Raw genomic sequence first — 23,069 nt, 5'->3', positions numbered from 1 at the left:
TTGCTTTGACATAGTACAAAATCGCCTTTGCACTCGATTTGATAATTTTTGCTACTCCCCCGCCCCATGCACCGAAAAGTTATCTTAATAGTTGTTACTCACATTTACATAGAAGACCGTTGTTTTTGATTTGCTAAAATCCTCATTTACATGGAAAGCCGTTGCCTTTTGATTTGTTAAAATCATCATTTACATGGAAACCCGTTGCCTTTTGATTTGCTAAAATCATCATTTACATGGAAGGCCGTTTTTAATTTGTTAAAATCATCATTTACATGGAAAGCCGTTGTTTTTGATTCGTTAAAATCATCATTTACATGGAAGGCCGTTTTTAATTTGTTAAAATCATCATTTACATGGAAAGCCGTTGTTTTTGATTCGTTAAAATCATCATTTACATGGAAAGCCGTTTTTAATTTGTTAAAATCATCATTTACATGGAAAGCCGTTGTTTTTGATTCGTTAAAATCATCATTTACATGGAAAGCCGTTGTTTTTGATTTGTTAAAATCATCATTTACATGGAAAGCCGTTGTTTTTGATTCGTTAAAATCATCATTTACATGGAAAGCCGTTGTTTTTGATTTGTTAAAATCATCATTTACATGGAAGGCCGTTGTTTTAGATTTGCTGAAATCCTCATTTACATGAAAAGCCGTTGCCTTTTGATTCGTTAAAATCATCATTTACATGGAAAGCCGTTGTTTTTGATTTGCTAAAATCATCATTTACATGAAAAGCAATTGCTTTTTGATTTGCTAAAATATTCATTTATATGAAAAGCCATTATTTTGTATTTGCTTAAATCATAGAACATGGAAGGCTGTTGTTTTGATTTGCTAAAATCATCATTTACAGGGAAGGCCGTTGTTTTAGATTTGCTAAAATCATCATTTACAGTGAAAACGGTTGTTTCTGATTTGCTAAAATCATCATTTACATGGAATACACTTGTTTTTTACTTGGTACAATCATAATTTACATAGTAGGCCGTGGTTTCTGATTTGCTAAAATCCTAATTTACATGGAAAGCCGTTGTTTTTATTTGCTAAAATCATCATTTACATGGAAAGCCGTTGTTTTTGATTAGCTTAAATCATCATTTACATGGAAGGCTTTTGTTTTTGATTTGCTAAAATCATCATTTACAGGGAAGGCCGTTTTTTTGATTTGCTAAGATCATCATTTACATGGAAGGCGGTTGCATTTTGATCTGCTAAAATCATCATTTACATGTAAAGCCGTTGTTTTTGAGTTGCTAAAATCATCATTTACATGAAAAGCAGTTGCCTTTTGATTTGATAAAATCATCATTTACATGGAAGGCCGTTTTTATTTATTTGCTAAAATCATAATTTACATGGAAAGCCGTTGCCTTTTTATTTGATAAAATCATCATTTACATGGAAAGCCAGTGCCTTTTGATTTGCTTAAATCATCATTTACAGGGAAGGCCGTTGTTTTAGATTTGCTAAAATCATCATTTACATGGAAGGCCGTTGTTTTTGATTTACTAAAATCATCATTTACATGGAAGGCCGTTGTTTGGGATATGCTAAAATCATCGTTTACAGGGAAGGCCGTTGCTTTAGATTTGAAAAAAATCATCATTTACAGGGAAGGCCGCTGTTTTAGATTTGCTAAAATCATCATTTACATGGAAGGCCGTTGTTTTAGATTCGCTTAAATCATCATTTACATGGAAGGCCGTTGTTTTAGATTTGCTAAAATCATTTACATGTGAGGTGTTTTTTTTTTTTGATTTGCTAAAATCATCATTTACATTGAAAGCCGTTGATTTTTTTTGCTTAAATCATCATTTACATGGAAGGTCGTTGTTTTAGATTTGCTAAAATCATCATTTACAGGGAAGACCGTTGTGTTAGATTTGCGAAAATCATCATTTACAGGGAAATCCGTTGCTTTTGATTTGCCAAAATCATCATTTACAGGGAAGGCCGTTGTTTTAGATTTGCTAAAATCCGCATTTACAGTGAAGGCCGGTGTTTTAGATTTGCTTAAATCATCATTTACAGGGAAGGCCGTTGTTTTTGATTTGCTAAAATAATCATTTACAGGGCAGACAGTTGTTTCTGATTTGCTGAAATCATCATTTAGAGGGAAGGCCGTTCTTTTAGATTGGCTAAAATCATCATTTAGAGGGAAGGCCGTTGTTATATATTTGCTAAAATCATCATTTACATGTAAGGCCGTTGTTTTAGATTTGCTAAAATCCTCATTTACATGGAAAGGCAGTTGTTTTAGATTTGCTAAAAATATCATTTACATGGAAGGCCGTTGTTTTTTATTTGCTAAAATCATCATTTAGAGGGAAGACCGTTGTTTTAGATTTTCTATAATCATCATTTACAGGGAAGGCCGTTGTTTTAGATTTGCTAAAATCCTAATTTCCATGGAAAGCGGTTGCCTTTTGATTTGCTAAAATCATCATTTACATGGAAGGCAGTTGTTTTTGATTTGCTTAAATGATCATTTACAGGGAAGGCCGTTTGTTTAGATTTGCGAAATCATCATTTACAGGGAAGGCCGTTGGTTTAGATTTGCTAAAATCATCATTTACAGGGAAGGCCGCTGTTTTAGATTTGCTAAAATCATCATTTACATGGAAGGCCGTTGTTTTAGATTCGCTTAAATCATCATTTACATGGAAGGCCGTTGTTTTAGATTTGCTAAAATCATTTACATGTGAGGTGTTTTTTTTTTTTGATTTGCTAAAATCATCATTTACATTGAAAGCCGTTGATTTTTTTTGCTTAAATCATCATTTACATGGAAGGTCGTTGTTTTAGATTTGCTAAAATCATCATTTACAGGGAAGACCGTTGTTTTAGATTTGCGAAAATCATCATTTACAGGGAAATCCGTTGCTTTTGATTTGCCAAAATCATCATTTACAGGGAAGGCCGTTGTTTTAGATTTGCTAAAATCCGCATTTACAGTGAAGGCCGGTGTTTTAGATTTGCTTAAATCATCATTTACAGGGAAGGCCGTTGTTTTTGATTTGCTAAAATAATCATTTACAGGGCAGACAGTTGTTTCTGATTTGCTGAAATCATCATTTAGAGGGAAGGCCGTTCTTTTAGATTGGCTAAAATCATCATTTAGAGGGAAGGCCGTTGTTATATATTTGCTAAAATCATCATTTACATGTAAGGCCGTTGTTTTAGATTTGCTAAAATCCTCATTTACATGGAAAGGCAGTTGTTTTAGATTTGCTAAAAATATCATTTACATGGAAGGCCGTTGTTTTTTATTTGCTAAAATCATCATTTAGAGGGAAGACCGTTGTTTTAGATTTTCTATAATCATCATTTACAGGGAAGGCCGTTGTTTTAGATTTGCTAAAATCCTAATTTCCATGGAAAGCGGTTGCCTTTTGATTTGCTAAAATCATCATTTACATGGAAGGCAGTTGTTTTTGATTTGCTTAAATGATCATTTACAGGGAAGGCCGTTTGTTTAGATTTGCGAAATCATCATTTACAGGGAAGGCCGTTGGTTTAGATTTGCTAAAATCATCATTTACATGGAAGGCCGTTTTTTTCGATTTGCTAAAATAATCATTTACAGGGAAGACAGTTGTTTCTGACTTGCTAAAATCATCATTTACATGGAAGGCCGTTGTTTTAGATTTGCTAAAATTATCATTTACATGGAAGACCGTTGTTTTTGATTTGCTAACATCATCATCTACATGGAAGGCCGTTCTTTTAGATTTGCTAAAATCATCATTTAAAGGGAAGTCCGTTCTTTTAGATTTGCAAAAATCAGCATTTAGGGGGAAGGCCGTTGTTTCAGAGTTGCTAAAATCATCATTTACAGGGAAGGCCGTTGTTTTAGATTTGCTAAAATCATCATTTAGAGGGAAGGCCGTTGTTTTAGATTTTCTTAAATTATCATTTACAGGGAAGGCCGTTTTTTAGATTAGCTAAAATCATCATTTACAGGAAAGGCCGTTGTTTTAGATTTGCTAAAAACATCATTTACATGGAAGGCCGTTGTTTTTGATTTGCTAAAATCATCATTTACAGGGAAGGCCGTTGTTTTTTTAGATTTTCTAAAACATCATTTACAGGAAAGGCGGTTTTTTTAGATTTGCTAAAATAATCATTTCCATGGAAGGCCGTTGTTTTTGATTTGCTTAAATCCTCATTTACATGGAAAGCCGTTGCCTTTTGATTTGCTAAAATCAACATTTAGAGGAAAGGCGTTGTTTTAGATTAGCTAAAATCATCATTTACAGGGAAGGCCGCTGTTTTAGATTTGCAAAAATCATCATTTAGAGGGAGCGCCGTTGTTATATATTTGCTAAAATAATCATTTACAGGGAAGGCCGTTGGTTTATATTTGCTAAAACTATCATTTAGAGGAAAGGCCGTTGTTTTAGATTTGCTAAAATCATCATTTAGAGGGAAGGCCGTTGTTTTAGATTTGCTAAAATAATCATTTACAGGGAAGACATTTGTTTTAGATTTGCTAAAATCATCATTTAGAGGGAAAGCCGTTGCCTTTTGATTTGCTAAAATCATCATTTAGAGGGAAGGCCGTTGTTTCAGATTTGCTAAAATCATCATTTACAGAAAAGGCCGTTGTTTTAAATTTGCTAAAATCATCATTTTCATGAAAAGGCCGTTGTTTTAGATTTGCTAAAAACATCATTTAGAGGGAAGATCGTTGTTTTAGATTTTCTTTAATCATCATTTACCTGAAAGGCCGCTGTTTTAGATTTGCTAAAATCATCATTTCCATGGAAGGCCGTTGTTTTTGATTTGCTAAAATGGTCATTTACAGGGAAGGCCGTTGTTTCAGATGTGCTAAAATCATCATTTATAGGGAAGGCCGTTGTTTTAGATTTGCGAAATCATCATTTACAGGGAAGGCCGTTGGTTTAGATTTGCTTAAAATCATCATTTACATGGAAGTCCGTTGCTTTAGATTTGCTAAAATAATCATTTACAGGGAAGACAGTTGTTTCTGATTGGCTAAAATCATCATTTAGAGGGAAGGCCGTTCTTTTAGATTTGCTAAAATCATTATTTACAGGGAAGGCCCTTCTTTTAGATTGGCAAAAATCATCATTTAGAGGGAAGGCCGTTGTTATATATTTGCTAAAATCATCATTTACAGAAAAGGCCGTTGTTTTAGATTTGCGAAAATCATCATTTACAGGGAAGGCCGTTGCTTTTGATTTGCCAAAATCATCATTTACAGGCAAGGCCGTTGTTTTAGATTTGCCAAAATCATAATTTACAGTGAAGGCCGGTGTTTTAGATTTGCTTAGATCATCATTTACATGGAAGGCCGTTGTTTTTGATTTGCCAAAATCATCATTTACAGGGAAGGCCGTTGTTTTAGATTTGCCAAAATCATCATTTACAGTGAAGGCCGGTGTTTTAGATTTGCTTAGATCATCATTTACAGGGAAGACCGTTGTTTTAGATTTGCCAAAATCATCATTTACAGTGAAGGCCGGTGTTTTAGATTTGCTTAAATCATCATTTACAGGGAAGGCCGTTGTTTTTGATTTGCTAAAATAATCATTTACAGGGCAGACAGTTGTTTCTGATTTGCTAAAATCATCATTTAGAGGGCAGACCGTTGTTTTAGATTTTCTTAAATCATAATTTAACTGCAAGGCCGTTGTTTTAGATTTGCCAAAATCATCATTTACAGGGAAGGCCGTTGTTTTAGATTTGCTTAAATCATCATTTACATGGAAGGCCGTTGTTTTTGATTTGCCAAAATCATCATTTACAGGGAAGGCCGTTGTTTTAGATTTGCCAAAATCATCATTTACAGTGAAGGCCGGTGTTTTAGATTTGCTTAGATCATCATTTACAGGGAAGACCGTTGTTTTAGATTTGCCAAAATCATCATTTACAGTGAAGGCCGGTGTTTTAGATTTGCTTAAATCATCATTTACAGGGAAGGCCGTTGTTTTTGATTTGCTAAAATAATCATTTACAGGGCAGACAGTTGTTTCTGATTTGCTAAAATCATCATTTAGAGGGCAGACCGTTGTTTTAGATTTTCTTAAATCATAATTTGACTGAAAGGCCGTTGTTTTAGATTTGCTAAAATCATCATTTACATGGAAGGCCGTTGTTTTTGATTTGCTTACATGGTCATTTACAGGGAAGGCCGTTATTTTAGATTTGCTAAAATCATCATTTACATGGAAGGCCGTTGTTTTAGATTTGCGAAATCATCATTTACAGGGAAGGCCGTTGCTTTAGATTTACTAAAATTATCATTTACATGGAAGGCCTTTTTTTAGATTTGCTAAAATAATCATTTGCAGAGAAGGCAGTTGTTTCTGATTTGCTAAAATCATCATTTACATGTAAGGCCGTTGTTTTAGATTTGCTAAAATCATCATTTAGATGGAAGGCCGTTCTTTTATATTTGCAAAAATCATCATTTAGGGGGAAGGCCGTTGTTTCAGATTTGCTAAAATCCTCATTTACATGGAAGGCCGTTGTTTTAGATTTGCTGAAATCATCATTTACAGGGAAGACAGTTGTTTTAGATTGGCTAAAAAAATCATCTACAGGGAAGGCCGTTGGTTTAGATTTGCAAAAATCCTCATTTACATGGAAGGCCGTTGTTTTTGATTTGCTTAAATCCTCATTTACATGGAAAGCCGTTGCCTTTTGATTTGCTAAAATCATCATTTAGAGGAAAGGCGTTGTTTTAGATTAGCTAAAATCATCATTTACAGGGAAGGCCGCTGTTTTAGATTTGCAAAAATCATCATTTAGAGGGAGCGCCGTTGTTATATATTTGCTAAAATAATCATTTACAGGGAAGGCCGTTGGTTTATATTTGCTAAAACCATCATTTAGAGGAAAGGTCGTTGTTTTAGATTTGCTAAAATCATCATTTAGAGGGAAGGCCGTTGTTTTAGATTTGCTAAAATAATAATTTACAGGGAAGACATTTGTTTTAGATTTGCTAAAATCATCATTTAGAGGGAAAGCCGTTGCCTTTTGATTTGCTAAAATCATCATTTAGAGGGAAGGCCGTTGTTTCAGATTTGCTAAAATCATCATTTACAGAAAAGGCCGTTGTTTTAAATTTGCTAAAATCATCATCTTCATGGAAAGGCCGTTGTTTTAGATTTGCTAAAAACATCATTTACATGGAAGGCCGTTGTTTTTTATTTGCTAAAATCATCATTTTGAGGGAAGAGCCGCTGTTTTAGATTTGCTAAAATCATCATTTACCTGAAAGGCCGCTGTTTTAGATTTGCTAAAATCATCATTTCCATGGAAGGCCGTTGTTTTTGATTTGCTAAAATGGTCATTTACAGGGAAGGCCGTTGTTTCAGATGTGCTAAAATCATCATTTATAGGGAAGGCCGTTGTTTTAGATTTGCGAAATCATCATTTACAGGGAAGGCCGTTGGTTTAGATTTGCTTAAAATCATCATTTACATGGAAGTCCGTTGTTTTAGATTTGCTAAAATTATCATTTACAGGGAAGACAGTTGTTTCTGATTGGCTAAAATCATCATTTAGAGGGAAGGCCGTTCTTTTAGATTTGCTAAAATCATTATTTACAGGGAAGGCCCTTCTTTTAGATTGGCAAAAATCATCATTTAGAGGAAAGGCCGTTGTTATATATTTGCTAAAATCATCATTTACAGAAAAGGCCGTTGTTTTAGATTTGCGAAAATCATCATTTACAGGGAAGGCCGTTGCTTTTGATTTGCCAAAATCATCATTTACAGGGAAGGCCGTTGTTTTAGATTTGCTAAAATCATCATTTACAGGGAAGGCCGGTGTTTTAGATTTGCTTAAATCATCATTTACAGGGAAGGCCGTTGTTTTTGATTTGCTAAAATAATCATTTACAGGGCAGACCGTTGTTTTAGATTTTCTTAAATCATAATTTAACTGAAAGGCCGTTGTTTTAGATTTGCTAAAATCATCATTTACATGGAAGGCCGTTGTTTTTGATTTGCTTACATGGTCATTTATAGGGAAGGCCGTTATTTTAGATTTGCTAAAATCATCATTTACATGGAAGGCCGTTGTTTAAGATTTGCGAAATCATCATTTACAGGGAAGGCCGTTGCTTTAGATTTACTAAAATTATCATTTACATGGAAGGCCTTTTTTTAGATTTGCTAAAATAATCATTTACAGAGAAGGCAGTTGTTTCTGATTTGCTAAAATCATCATTTACATGTAAGGCCGTTGTTTTAGATTTGCTAAAATCATCATTTAGAGGGAAGGCCGTTCTTTTATATTTGCAAAAATCATCATTTAGGGGGAAGGCCGTTGTTTCAGATTTGCTAAAATCATCATTTACAGGGAAGGCCGTTGTTTTAGATTTGCTAAAATCATCATTTACAGAAAAGACCGTTGTTTTAAATGTACCAAAATCCTCATTTACATGGAAGGCCGTTGTTTTAGATTTGCTGAAATCATCATTTACAGGGAAGACAGTTGTTTTAGATTGGCTAAAAAAATCATCTACAGGGAAGGCCGTTGGTTTAGATTTGCAAAAATCCTCATTTACATGGAAGGCCGTTGTTTTAGAGTTGCTAAGATAATGATTTACAGGGAAAACAGTTGTTTCTGATTTGCTAAAATAATCATTTACAGTGAAGGCCGTTCTTTTAGATTGGCAAAAATCATCATTTAGAGGGAAGGCCGTTGTTTTAGATTTGCTAAAATTATCGTTTACAGAAAAGGCCGTTGTATTAGATTTTCTAAAATAATCATTTACATGGAAGACCCTCGTTTTAGATTTGCTAAAATCCTCATTTACATGGAAGGCCGTTGTTTTTTTTCCTTAAATCATCATTGAGAGGGAAGACCGTTGTTTTAGATTTTCTTAAACCATCATTTAACTGAAAAGCCGTTGTTTTAGATTTGCTAAAATCATCATTTACATGGAAGGCCGTTGTTTTTGATTTGCTTACATGGTCATTTACAGGGAAGGCCGTTATTTCAGATTTGCTAAAATAATAATTTACAGGGAAGGCCGTTGTTTTAGATTTGCGAAATCATCATTTACAGGAAAGGCCGTTGGTTTAGATTTGCTAAAACCATCATTTACAGGGAAGACAGTTGCTTCTGATTCGCTAAAATCATCATTTACATGGAAGGCCGTTCTTTTAGATTTGCTAAAATCATTATTTAGAGGGAAGGCCGTTCTTTTAGATTTGCTAAAATCATCATTTAGGGGGAAGGCCGTTGTTTCAGATTTGCTAAAATCATCATTTACAGGAAAGACCGTTGTTTTAGATTTGCTAAAATCATCATTTACAGAAAAGACCGTTGTTTCAAATGTGCTAAAATCATCATTTACATGGAAGGCCGTTGTATTAGATTTGCTAAAATAATCATTTACAGGGAAGACAGTTTTTTTAGACTTGCTAAAATCATCATTTAGAGGGAAGGCCGTACTTTTAGATTTGCTAAAATCATCATTTAGAGGGAAGGCCGTTCTTTTAGATTTGCTAAAATCATTATTTACAGGGAAGGCCCTTCTTTTAGATTGGCAAAAATCATCATTTAGAGGGAAGGCCGTTGTTATATATTTGCTAAAATCATCATTTACAGAAAAGGCCGTTGTTTTAGATTTGCGAAAATCATCATTTACAGGGAAGGCCGTTGCTTTTGATTTGCCAAAATCATCATTTACAGGGAAGGCCGTTGTTTTAGATTTGCCAAAATCATCATTTACAGGGAAGGCCGTTGCTTTAGATTTGCTTAAATCATCATTTACAGGGAAGGCCGTTGTTTTTGATTTGCTAAAATAATCATTTACAGGGCAGACCGTTGTTTTAGATTTTCTTAAATCATAATTTAACTGAAAGGCCGTTGTTTTAGATTTGCTAAAATCATCATTTACATGGAAGGCCGTTGCTTTAGATTTGCGAAATCATCATTTACAGGGAAGGCCGTTGCTTTAGATTTGCGAAATCATCATTTACAGGGAAGGCCGTTGCTTTAGATTTACTAAAATTATCATTTACATGGAAGGCCTTTTTTTTGATTTGCTAAAATAATCATTTACAGAGAAGGCAGTTGTTTCTGATTTGCTAAAATCATCATTTACATGGAAGGCCGTTGTTTTAGATTTGCTAAAATCATCATTTAGAGGGAAGGCCGTTCTTTTATATTTGCAAAAATCATCATTTAGGGGGAAGGCCGTTGTTTCAGATTTGCTAAAATCATCATTTACAGAAAAGACCGTTGTTTTAAATGTGCCAAAATCCTCATTTACATGGAAGGCCGTTGTTTTAGATTTGCTGAAATCATCATTTACAGGGAAGACAGTTGTTTTAGATTGGCTAAAAAAATCATCTACAGGGAAGGCCGTTGGTTTAGATTTGCAAAAATCCTCATTTACATGGAAGGCCGTTGTTTTAGAGTTGCTAAGATAATGATTTACAGGGAAAACAGTTGTTTCTGATTTGCTAAAATCATCATTTAGAGGGAAGGCCGTTGTTTTTGATTTGCTAAAATAATCATTTACAGTGAAGGCCGTTCTTTTAGATTGGCAAAAATCATCATTTAGAGGGAAGGCCGTTGTTTTAGATTTGCTAAAATTATCGTTTACAGAAAAGGCCGTTGTATTAGATTTTCTAAAATAATCATTTACATGGAAGACCCTCGTTTTAGATTTGCTAAAATCCTCATTTACATGGAAGGCCGTTGTTTTTTTTTTCCTTAAATCATCATTGAGAGGGAAGACCGTTGTTTTAGATTTTCTTAAACCATCATTTAACTGAAAAGCCGTTGTTTTAGATTTGCTAAAATCATCATTTACATGGAAGGCCGTTGTTTTTGATTTGCTTACATGGTCATTTACAGGGAAGGCCGTTATTTCAGATTTTCTAAAATAATAATTTACAGGGAAGGCCGTTGTTTTAGATTTGCGAAATCATCATTTACAGGAAAGGCCGTTGGTTTAGATTTGCTAAAACCATCATTTACAGGGAAGACAGTTGCTTCTGATTCGCTAAAATCATCATTTACATGGAAGGCCGTTCTTTTAGATTTGCTAAAATCATTATTTAGAGGGAAGGCCGTTCTTTTAGATTTGCAAAAATCATCATTTAGGGGGAAGGCCGTTGTTTCAGATTTGCTAAAATCATCATTTACAGGAAAGACCGTTGTTTTAGATTTGCTAAAATCATCATTTACAGAAAAGACCGTTGTTTCAAATGTGCTAAAATCATCATTTACATGGAAGGCCGTTGTATTAGATTTGCTAAAATAATCATTTACAGGGAAGACAGTTTTTTTAGACTTGCTAAAATCATCATTTAGAGGGAAGGCCGTACTTTTAGATTTGCTAAAATCATCATTTAGAGGGAAGGCCGTTCTTTTAGATTTGCTAAAATCATCATTTACAGGGAAGTCCGTTGTTTTATATTTGCAAAAATCATCATTTAGAGGGAAGGCCGTTGTTTTAAATTTGCTAAAATCATCATGTACATGGAAGGCCGTTTTTTTTAGATTTGCATAAATAATCATTTACAGGGAAGACAGTTGTTTTAGATTTGCTAAAATCATCATTTAAAGAAAAGGCCGTTGTTTTAGATTTGCTAAAATCATCATTTACATGGAAGGCCGTTGTTTTAGATTTGCCAAAATCCTCATTTACATGGAAAGGCCGTTGTTTTAGATTTGCTAAATACATCATTTACATGGAAGGCCGTTGTTTTTTATTTGCTGAAATCATCATTTAGAGGGAAGACCGTTGTTTTACATTTTCTTAAATCATCATTTATCTGAAAGGCCGTTGTTTTAGATTTGCTAAAATAATCATTTCCATTAAAGGCCGTTGTTTTTGATTTGCTAAAATCCTCATTTTAATGGAAAGCCGTTGCCTTTTGATTTGCTAAAATCATCATTCACATGGAAGGCCGTTGTTTTTGATTTGGTTAAATGGTCATTTACAGGGAGGCCGTTGTTTCAGATTTGCTAAAATCATCATTTACAGGGAAGGCCGTTGTTTTAGATTTGCGAAATCATCATTTACAAGGAAGGCCGTTGGTTTAGATTTGCTAAAATCCTCATTTACATGAGAGGCCGTTGTTTTAGATTTGCTAAATCATCATTTACAGGGGAGGCAGTTGTTTCTGATTTGCTAAAATCATCATTTACATGGAAGGCCGTTGTTTTAGAGTTGCTAAAATAATCATTCACAGGGAAGGAAGTTGTTTCTGATTTGCTAAAATCATCATTTAGAGGGGAGGCCGTTCTTTTAGATTTGCTAAAATCGTCATTTACAGGGAAGGCCGTTCTTTTAGATTGGCAAAAATCATCATTTAGAGGGAAGGCCGTTGTTATATATTTGTTAAAATCATCATTTACAGGGAAGGCCGTTGTTTTAGATTTGCTTAAATCCTCATTTACATGGAAAGGCCGTTGTTTTAGATTTGCTAAAATCATCATTTACATGGAAGGCCGTTGTTTTTGATTTGCTTACATGGTCATTTACATGGAAGGCCGTTGTTTCAGATTTGCTAAAATCATCATTTACAGGGAAGGCCGTTGTTTTAGATTTGCGAATCATCATTTAGAGGAAAGGCCGTTGTTTTAGATTTACTAAAATCATCATTTACATCGAAGGCCGTTGTTTTAGATTTGCTAAAATAATAAATTACAGGGAAGACAGTTGTTTCTGATTTGATAAAATAATCATTTAGAGGAAAGGCCGTTGTTTTAGACTTGCTGAAATACTCATTTACATTGAAGGCCGTTGTTTTTATATGCTAAAATCATCATTTCCATGGAAGGCCGTTGTTTTTGATTTGCTAAAATCATCATTTACATGGAAGGCCGTTGTTTTTGATTTGTTTACATCATTATTTTCATGAAACGCTGTTGTTGTTGATTTTCTAAAATCATCATTTATATTGATCGCCGTTGATTTTGATTTGCTTTAATCATCATTTACAAGCAAGGCCATAGTTTTTGATTTGTTAAAATCATCATTTACATGGAGTCCGTTGTTGGATTTGCTTAAATGATATTTTACATGGCAGGCCGTTGTTTTTAATTTGCTAAAATATTCACTTACATGGAAGGCCGTTGTTTTTGATTTGCTAAAATTATAATTTACATGAAAGGCTGTTGTTTCTGATTTGCTAAAATAATCATTTACATGGAAGGCGGTTATTTTTCATTTGTAAAATAATTATTTACATGAAAGGCCGATGTTTTTAATTTGCTAAAATCATCATTTACATGAAAGATCGTTGTTTTAGATTTGCTAAAATCATCATTTACATTGAAGGCCGTTGTTTTAGATTTGCTGAAATTATCATTTACATTGAAGGCCGTTGTTTTTGATTTGCTAAAATCATCACTTACAGGGAAGGCCATTGTGTTAAATTTGCGAAAATGATCATTTACGGGGAAGGCCGTTGTTTAAGATTTGCTAAAATCATCAGTTACAGGGAAGGCCGTTGTTTTTGATTTGCTAAAATCATCATTTAGAGGGAAGGCCGTTGTATTAGATTTGCTAAAATCCTCATTTACAGCAAGGCCGTTCTTTTAGATTTTCAAAAATCATCATTTAGAGGGAAGGCCGTTTGTACAGATTTGCTTAAATCATCATTTACATGGAAGGCCGTTGTTAACGATTTGCTAAAATCATCATTTACAGGGAAGGCTGTTGTGTTTGATTTGCTAAAATCCTCATTTACATGGAAGGCCGTTGTTTTAGATTTGCTAAAGTCATCATTTACAGGGAAGGCCGTTCTTTTAGATATGCTAAAATCATCATTTACAGGGAAGGCCGTTGTTTTTGATTTGCTAAATCATCATTTACAGGGAAGGCTGTTGTTTTAGATGTGCTAAAATCATCATTTACAGGGAAGGCCGTTGTTTTAGATTTGCTAAAATCATCATTTACATGGAAATCCGTGTTTTTGTTTTGCTAAAATCCTCATTTACAAGAAAGGCCGTTGTTTTAGATTTGCTAAAATAATCATTTACAGGGAAGACAGTTGTTTCTGATTGGCTAAAATCCTCATTTAGAGGAAAGGCCGTTGTTTTAGATTTGCTAAAATCATCATTTACAGGGAAGGCAGTTCTTTTAGATTGGCAAAAATCATCATTTAGAGGGAAGGCTGTTCTTTTAGATTTGCAAAAATCATCATTTAAAGGGAAGGCCGTTGTTTTTGATTTTCTAAAATCATGATTTACATTGAAAGCCGTTGTTTTAGATTTGCTAAAATCATCACTTAGAGGGAAGGCCGTTGTTTTAGATTTGCTAAATCATCATTTACAGGAAAGGCCGTTTTTTTTGATTTGCTAAAATCATCATTTACAGGTTAGGCCGTTGTTTTCGATTTGCTAAAATCATCATTTACATGGAAGGCCGTTGTTTTAGATTTGCTAAAATCATCATTTACAGGTTAGGCCGTTCTTTTAGATTTGCAAAAATCATCATTTAGAGGGAAGGCCGTTGTTTCAGATTTGCTAAAATCATCATTTACAGAGAAGGCTGTTGTTTTTGATTTGTTAAAATCATCATTTACAGGGATGGCCGTTGTTTTTGATTTGCTAAAATCATCATTTACATGGAAGGCCGTTGTTTTAGATTTGCTAAAATCATCATTTACGGGGGACGCCGTTGCTGTAGATTTGCTAAAATCCTCATTTACAGGGAAAGCCGTTGTTTTTGATTTGCTAAAATCATTATTTACAGGGAAGGCCGTTGTTTTAGATTTGCTAAAACATCATTTACATGGTAGTCAGTTGTTGTTTAATTGCTAAAATAATCATTTACATGGAAGGCCGTTGTTTTTGATTTGCTTAAATCATCATTTACAGGGAAGGCCGTTGTTTTAGATTTGCTAAAATCATCATTTACATGGAAGGCTGCTGTTTTTGATTGCTAAAATCATCATTTACATAGAAGGCCGTTGTTTTCGATTTGCTAAAATAATCATTTATATGGAAGTCCGTTGTTTTTTCTTTGCTAAAATCCCACTTTACATGGCAGGCGGTTTTGTTCTTTTACCAAAATCATCATTTACATGGAATGCCGTTTTTGTGATTTGCTAAAATCATAATTTGCATGGAAGGACGTTGTTTTAGATTTGCTACAATCATCATTTACATTGAAGGCCGTTGTTTTATTTGCTTAAATCATCATTGACATCGCAGGTCGTTCGTTTTGATTTGCTAAAATCATCATTTATATAAAACGCTGTTGTTTTGATTTGCTAAAGTGATTATTTCTATGGGACGCCGATCTTTTTTATTTGCTAAAATTATCATTTACATGGAAGGCCGTTGTTTTTGATTTGCTTAAATCATCATTTACAGGGAAGGCCGTTGTTTTAGATTTGCTAAAATCATCATTTACATGGAAGGCTGCTGTTTTTGATTGCTAAAATCATCATTTACATAGAAGGCCGTTGTTTTCGATTTGCTAAAATTATCATTTATATGGAAGTCCGTTGTTTTTTATTTGCTAAAATCCCACTTTACATGGCAGGCGGTTTTGTTCTTTTACCAAAATCATCATTTACATGGAATGCCGTTTTTGTGATTTGCTAAAATCATAATTTGCATGGAAGGACGTTGTTTTAGATTTGCTACAATCATCATTTACATTGAAGGCCGTTGTTTTATTTGCTTAAATCATCATTGACATCGCAGGTCGTTCGTTTTGATTTGCTAAAATCATCATTTATATAAAACGCTGTTGTTTTGATTTGCTAAAGTGATTATTTCTATGGGACGCCGATCTTTTTTATTTGCTAAAATTATCATTTACATGGAAGGCCGTTGTTTTTGATTTGCTTAAATCATCATTTACAGGGAAGGCCGTTGTTTTAGATTTGCTAAAATCATCATTTACATGGAAGGCTGCTGTTTTTGATTGCTAAAATCATCATTTACATAGAAGGCCGTTGTTTTCGATTTGCTAAAATAATCATTTATATGGAAGTCCATTGTTTTTTATTTGCTAAAATCCCACTTTACATGGCAGGCGGTTTTGTTCTTTTACCAAAATCATCATTTACATGGAATGCCGTTTTTGTGATTTGCTAAAATCATAATTTGCATGGAAGGACGTTGTTTTAGATTTGCTACAATCATCATTTACATTGAAGGCCGTTGTTTTATTTGCTTAAATCATCATTGACATCGCAGGTCGTTCGTTTTGATTTGCTAAAATCATCATTTATATAAAACGCTGTTGTTTTGATTTGCTAAAGTGATTATTTCTATGGGACGCCGATCTTTTTTATTTGCTAAAATTATCATTTACATGGAAGGCCGTTGTTTTTGATTTGCTTAAATCATCATTTACAGGGAAGGCCGTTGTTTTAGATTTGCTAAAATCATCATTTACATGGAAGGCTGCTGTTTTTGATTGCTAAAATCATCATTTACATAGAAGGCCGTTGTTTTCGATTTGCTAAAATAATCATTTATATGGAAGTCCGTTGTTTTTTATTTGCTAAAATCCCACTTTACATGGCAGGCGGTTTTGTTCTTTTACCAAAATCATCATTTACATGGAATGCCGTTGTTTTGATTTGCTAAAATCATAATTTGCATGGAAGGACGTTGTTTTAGATTTGCTACAATCATCATTTACATTGAAGGCCGTTGTTTTATTTGCTTAAATCATCATTGACATCGCAGGTCGTTCGTTTTGATTTGCTAAAATCAACATTTATATAAAACGCTGTTGTTTTGATTTGCTAAAGTGATTATTTCTATGGGACGCCGATCTTTTTTATTTGCTAAAATTATCATTTACATGGAAGGCGGTTGTTTTTGATTTGCTAACATCCTCATTTACATGGAAGTCCGTTGTTTTTTATTAGCTAAAATCATCATTTATATGGAAGTACGTTGTTTTTTATTTGCTTAAATCATCATGTACATGGAAATCCGTTGTGTTTGATTTGCTAAAATCGTCATTTACATGGAAGTCCGTTGTTTTAGATTTGCTTAAATGATCATTTACATGGTAGTCCGTTGTTTTTGATTTGCTAAAATCATCATTCACATGAAAGGCTGTTGTTTTTGATTTGCTAAAATTATCATTTACATGGAAGGCCGTTGTTTTTGATTTGCTAAAATCATCATTTACATAAAACGCTGTTGTTTTAGATTTGCTAAAATCATCATTTACATTGAAGGCTGTTGTTTTGAATGTGCTAATTCATCATTTACATTGAAGGCCGTTGTGTTTGATTTGCTAAATCATCATTTACATGAAGGGCAGTTCGTTTTGATTTGCTAAAATCATCATTTTCTTGGGACGCCATTGTTTTTTTTTTCTGAAATCATCATTTACATGGAAGGCCGTTGTTTTTTTTTTGATAAAATCATCATTCACATGGAAGGCTGTTGTTTTTGATTTGCTAAATCATCATTTACATAGAAGGCCGTTGTTTTTGATTTGCTAAAATCATCATTTACATGGAAGGCCGTTGTTTTTGATTTGCTAAAATCATCATTTACATAAAACGCTGTTGTTTTTGATTTGCTAAAATCATCATTTACATTGAAGGCTGTTGTTTTGGATGTGCTAATTCATCATTTACATTGAAGGCCGTTCTGTTTGATTTGCTAAATCATCATTTACATGAAGGGCAGTTCGTTTTGATTTGCTAAAATCATCATTTTCATGGGACGCCATTGTTTTTTATTTTCTGAAATCATCATTTACATGGAAGGCCGTTGTTTTTTTTTTTTTTGCTAAAATCATCATTTACATGGAAAGCCATTGTTTTTGATTTGCTAAAATCATCATTTACAGGGAAGGCCATTGTTTTAGATTTTCTAAAACATCATTTGTATGGAAGGCCGTTGTTATAGATTTGCTAAATCATCATCTTCATGGAAGGCCGTGGATTTTTATCTGCTTAAATCATCATTTACATAGAAGGCCGTTGTTTTTGATTTGCTCATATCATCATTTACATGGAAGGACGTTGTTTTTGATTTGCTAAATCATCATTTACATAAAAGGCTCTTCGTTTTGATTTGCTAAAATCATAATTTACATAGAAGGCCGTTGTTTTTTATTTGCTAAAATCATCATTTATATGGAAGGCCGTTTTTTTTGATTTGCTAAAATCATCATTTACATGGAAGGACGTTGCCTTTTGATTTGCTAAAATCCTCATGTTCTTAGAAGGCCGTTGTTTTTTATTTGTTAAAATCATCATTTACATGGAATGCCGTTGTTTTTTATTTGCTAACATCATCATTCACATGGAAACCGTTGTTTTCGATTTGCTAAAAGCATCATTTACATGGATGGCTGTTGTGTTTTATTTGCTAAAATCATCATTTTTATTGAAGTCCGTTGTGTTCGATTTGCTAAAATCATGATTTACATTGAAGTACGTTGTTTTTTATTCGCTAAATAGAAGCGCGTAAGAAATTTGTCGCCAGTCGATAAATCTATCATTTTGAAAAGGAAATTAAACACTCTTACTCCTGAGTTTATTTAGATTGTGTATTACTAAGGGAATTTGTGATCATCAATCTATCAATTAGAACCTGTCATTATGAAGATTGTTATCCATGAACAACTTAACGCGTCGAATTCGAATGTATCCATTGGACAATCACAAGAGGTATTAAACATTTGTCACATTTAATATTGACTTAACTATTATAAAAGCATTGGCAAACAGATTTAACAAACACGATTAAATTTTAGTTTGATATGATTTTACGTTTTATAGATGATATAAATGTATTGGATTTTGTTTAAATCCTTAAAATCATTTAGTCTTTTACATGGATATTTTATCAAATATTTTATCAAATAATACATTTTATACATACCTTGCCTTATGATGTATTCCAACTGCTCAACAATGTTATAAATCGTCATAAATGATGTACGTATGTAGTATTTATGTTGACTAGCAATAGCATGCATTTTTTTGTGATAGATATTATTTTTAATATTGACTGCAAACACTCGACAACCTAAGCGTTTTAGACGATTAGCTTGATATATTGTTTTAGCGACATGTTCTGGTTGGCTATAACCGAAAACAATGGCGTACTTGGGCACACAATTTCTACGATCAGGTATAGCATGAACTAATGAATTTACCATGTGAGCTAATGCTAGATCATATCTGCTTTTTCTAATCGGCGTTCGTTGTATCTTAATGAAACGCATAAGATTGATGGCGAAAACTAGATACCATTTGTTGTTGTATGTTCCCAGATTAATAATAGAAAATACACCTTTCGAAAAGCCAATCACATCGATACGTATTCTGCCGTTACTCATGTTCAATAAACGGATGAGTTTTGTGATCGTATTTATCAGTTTGTTAAAATTGCTTTGTGAAATGCCATCTGATATGTCAAATGCTATCAAAAAGTCGCCGTCTCTATGACCTGAAAACAGAACAGTTATATTAGAAATCAACGTGAAAAAAAGAGATAACGAAAATAGACTTCACATTAGATTGTCAAATGAATAATCACATTTAAGCATTTAAACTCTGTGCATCGCTTTATTGCAGGTCAATATTTTTAATTTTAAATTTGCTATGAAACGCAGAGAAGTGAAACTTGGTACACTAGAAGAGCATAACAACGTGCCTTATTTCCCTGATTTTTGTGGAATTTGGACAAATATTTTGAAAATTATGCTAATTTTTCTATTTTCTAGTAATTGTAAGTATGTATCACTTTATTGCAGGTCTTCCAAAATATCTAGAAAGGGTCGATTGACAGCTAGTGAAAAGGAATGTGTTGTTGCAGGCCTTTCAGGAGGTTTATCTCTCTTAGATACACTGAGACTAAAGCTGCTTTCAGGACTGCCAGCAACCACTGTAAAAGAATAATAAAAAATGCAAGAGAGCTATATTCTCAGTCCGTTAAATCCAAAGTAGCTGATCAGCGGCCTGGTTCCCTCCAGGTTTGGCAAATTGCAAACAGGATTCTGAACAGAAGTGTGCATTCTATCCCGACCATTATCAATAGACCTAAGGTCATATCGTCAGCGTCAGACAAGGCCAAACTATTTGCCAAGAACTTTGCAGCTAATTCTACCCTATGCGACAATGGCCATCAATTCCCTGTATTTCCACCTATAACAGACAACACATTATGCAACATACAAATATATGTGTGTGATGTCGCCAAGCTAATCAAGAACCTTGATTCCAGTAAAGCAACTGGCCCAGAAGGCATTCCAATTATAGTGTTGAAAAAACTTCAACCAAAACTTGCTCCCATACTTACAAAACTGTTTAAGCGTTGCCTTAAGGAGAAGTGCTTCCCAACACCCTTGTAAACCTCATCAGTATACACTGTATCTAAGAATTCTGGTGATAAGTCATCATTTCTTCTGAGGTGGTTGACTACTTCTTTATTTAATATGGATTCCAGCAGCTTACTCATGACACACGGGAGACTTATTGGTCTGTACTTAGAGGGAGATGACTTATCATCTCCCTCTAAGTACAGACCAATAAGTCTCCCGTGTGTCATGAGTAAGCTGCTGGAATCCATATTAAATAAAGAAGTAGTCAACCACCTCAGAAGAAGTAGTCAACCACCTCAGAAGAAATAACCTTCTTAGTGACATGCAATATGGTTTCCGTTCTGCTAGATCTACAGCAGATGTGCTAACGGTTATATCTCATAGGATTAGTAAATCTCTCAACAAAGGCTTCCTTTCTAGGGCAATTGCTCTTGACATATCAAAGGCCTTTGATAAGGTATGGACTAAAGGCCTACTTCACAAGATTTCCCGCTACGGTAAAACTGAAAATGTTTTCTCAATAATTAAATCATTTCTCTTTGATAGGCTCATAAGAGTAGTGATTGATGGGCAGAAATCAGAGGCTCACAGTATTAATGCTGGAGTCCCTCAGAGGTCCATCCTGGGCCCAACTCTCTTCCTGATCTACATCAATGATCCCCCTAAACACATACTTAAATCATTCGTTGAGATCTATGCTGATGACACGACCATCTATGGCAACACATCAAAGGCTATAAATGACAAAGTTCTCTCTGATTCTCTCTCCTCTGATCTTGAGCATGTGGTACAGTGGGGAAAGAGGTGGCTGGTTACTTTCAATGCATCTAAAACCAAGCTCCTATCTTTATATCATCAACACTCTGATCCCCATCTGGCATCAATTGAAATGGATGGCTCTCGCCTTGAGGAGGCTCCAGGTTTTGACGAGCTTCTGAGTTTGACCTTTACTCCTGATCTGAAATGGAACAGGTACATCAAGTCTGTTGCCCAAGTCGCTGGGAAAATGGTGGTATCCTTCTACCGCTCCAGGAGATATCTCACTACTGACGCAATTCTCTATCTGTATGAAAACCACGTATGTCTAAGGATAGGGTACTGCTGCCACATCTGGGCAGGAGCTGTTAAAAACAGCCTATCCTGCCTTGACAGAGTACAAAATAGACTTTGTGGCTTGGTGGGAGATGCCTTTTTCTCTTCCCTGCAACCTCTCTCCCACAGAACAGACGTTGCGAGCCTGTCTTTGTTTTTATCGTTATTTCCATGGCAAGTTCTCGTCTGAGCTCCAACCCCTGGTTCCCCCCTCGCCAATCTTTCACAATAAACACCCGTCTAGCTGAAACCATTGTCAGTAATTTTCCCCACTCTTTATCTGTGCCTAAATCAAAACGTAGATTCCATGAACAAAGCTTCTTTCTTAGAAGTGCACGCCTGTGGAACTATCTTCCGTTTGCCTGTTCTCACCTGACTACAACTTGGATGTTTTCAAGCCAACATAAACAAATTCCTGATGAATCGCCCCCTTAAGTAAGACAATTTATCAAATCTCCAATACTATCGATTACTACGACACTATCCCATTGATTACTGTACACGCAATAACCCTTATCCCCGAGTGGCTTCCAGGCCTTGATAAGTGGTGACATCCATGTAAAAAAAAAAAGATCTAGCCAAGGAGCTTGGAAGAGATCGGAGAACATTGTCTTCATTTTTTGAAAATCCAAATGTCAAACCAAAGAAGGACAAAAACACAAGAAAGTCAGTTTCTGCTCGTGATATGAGAAAAATTCGCCGTCAACTTACCAAGCAGCCGTGCAGCAACAGTGTTGCTATATTTGACAAGGCTGAAATACTTTCCTTGTGCAGAAAAACATGCTGCAATATTTTAAACGAAATTGCAAGAAGCATGTAGCCCATAGCAAGACCTGTTTTAAACCAAACTCATAAGGAAAAACGTTTGGCTTCGGCTCAGAAATACATGAAAACCAGCTTTGAAAATGTTCTTTTCATCGATGAGGCCAGAGCAACCCTTAATGGAGCAGATGGGTTGGTCAAAGTTTGGAGTCCTCTTGAATTCTCTACACCTCATCGATTCCGTCGTCAACAGAGAGGTGGTGGTGTCATGTTTTGGGTTGTAATAATCTGTGATGAACTAATTGAACCATTTTGAGTGCTAGAAAGTGTCAAACTGTCAAGCCAATCTTATATTTTATTTTTAAATGAGCATTTGTCACCATGGTTTGATGACCTTCCATTGGTGCGTCACCGTAAATTGATTTTTATGCACGGCAATACGCCATCCCACTCAGCTAAAGCTATGACATCCTACCTTGAGCCATTAGAAATTAGTGTTGAAAATTTGATGGCATGGCCACCTTGTTCTCCAGATATAAATCCAATTGAACAGCTCTGGTCAATAATAACGATGGAAATTTATGAAGGAAGTGTTCAATTTTTATCGAAGGATGACTTTGGAGGAAGATTTTTGAAATTTCCTATAGCATCACATCATCTCAAATCCTCCGATTGACATCATCAGTTAACAAGAGGCTATTCAAAGTGATTTTGAAGCATGGGAGTTATGTTGATAAATAAATATTTCCTTAAACAAAATAATGTGAAATTCGTTCTTGTTTTTGGTTACTATTGTTACTGGATATGTTCTTTATTTTATATAAATAGAAATATGAAGTTAAAATATTGTTTTATTATCGAAAATATACATTTTTACACACCTGCAATAAAGTGATGCATATTTAAAATTGCTAGAAAATAGAAAAATTAGCATAATTTAAAAA

At 34.4% G+C, this 23,069-nt stretch overlaps 1 protein-coding gene across 1 annotated transcript in view; it reads right to left on the bottom strand.

Annotated features, from left to right (window-relative positions):
• The window catches only part of LOC145245705 (zonadhesin-like), a 116,163-nt gene that overhangs the window by 9,361 nt on the left and 83,733 nt on the right, over window positions 1-23,069 (bottom strand). Inside the window, exon 12 of the mRNA XM_080107244.1 lies at window positions 18,828-19,397. Within this exon, the coding sequence (XP_079963370.1) occupies window positions 18,828-19,397 (570 nt within the window). The remainder of the gene's footprint in view (window positions 1-18,827; window positions 19,398-23,069) is intronic.

The sequence above is a fragment of the Euprymna scolopes genome, chromosome 23 (genome assembly GCF_053919585.1).
Source record: "Euprymna scolopes isolate OS-2025 chromosome 23, ASM5391958v1, whole genome shotgun sequence".
NCBI lineage: Eukaryota > Metazoa > Mollusca > Cephalopoda > Sepiida > Sepiolidae > Euprymna > Euprymna scolopes.
This window is presented reverse-complemented; position numbering and strand designations above follow the sequence as displayed.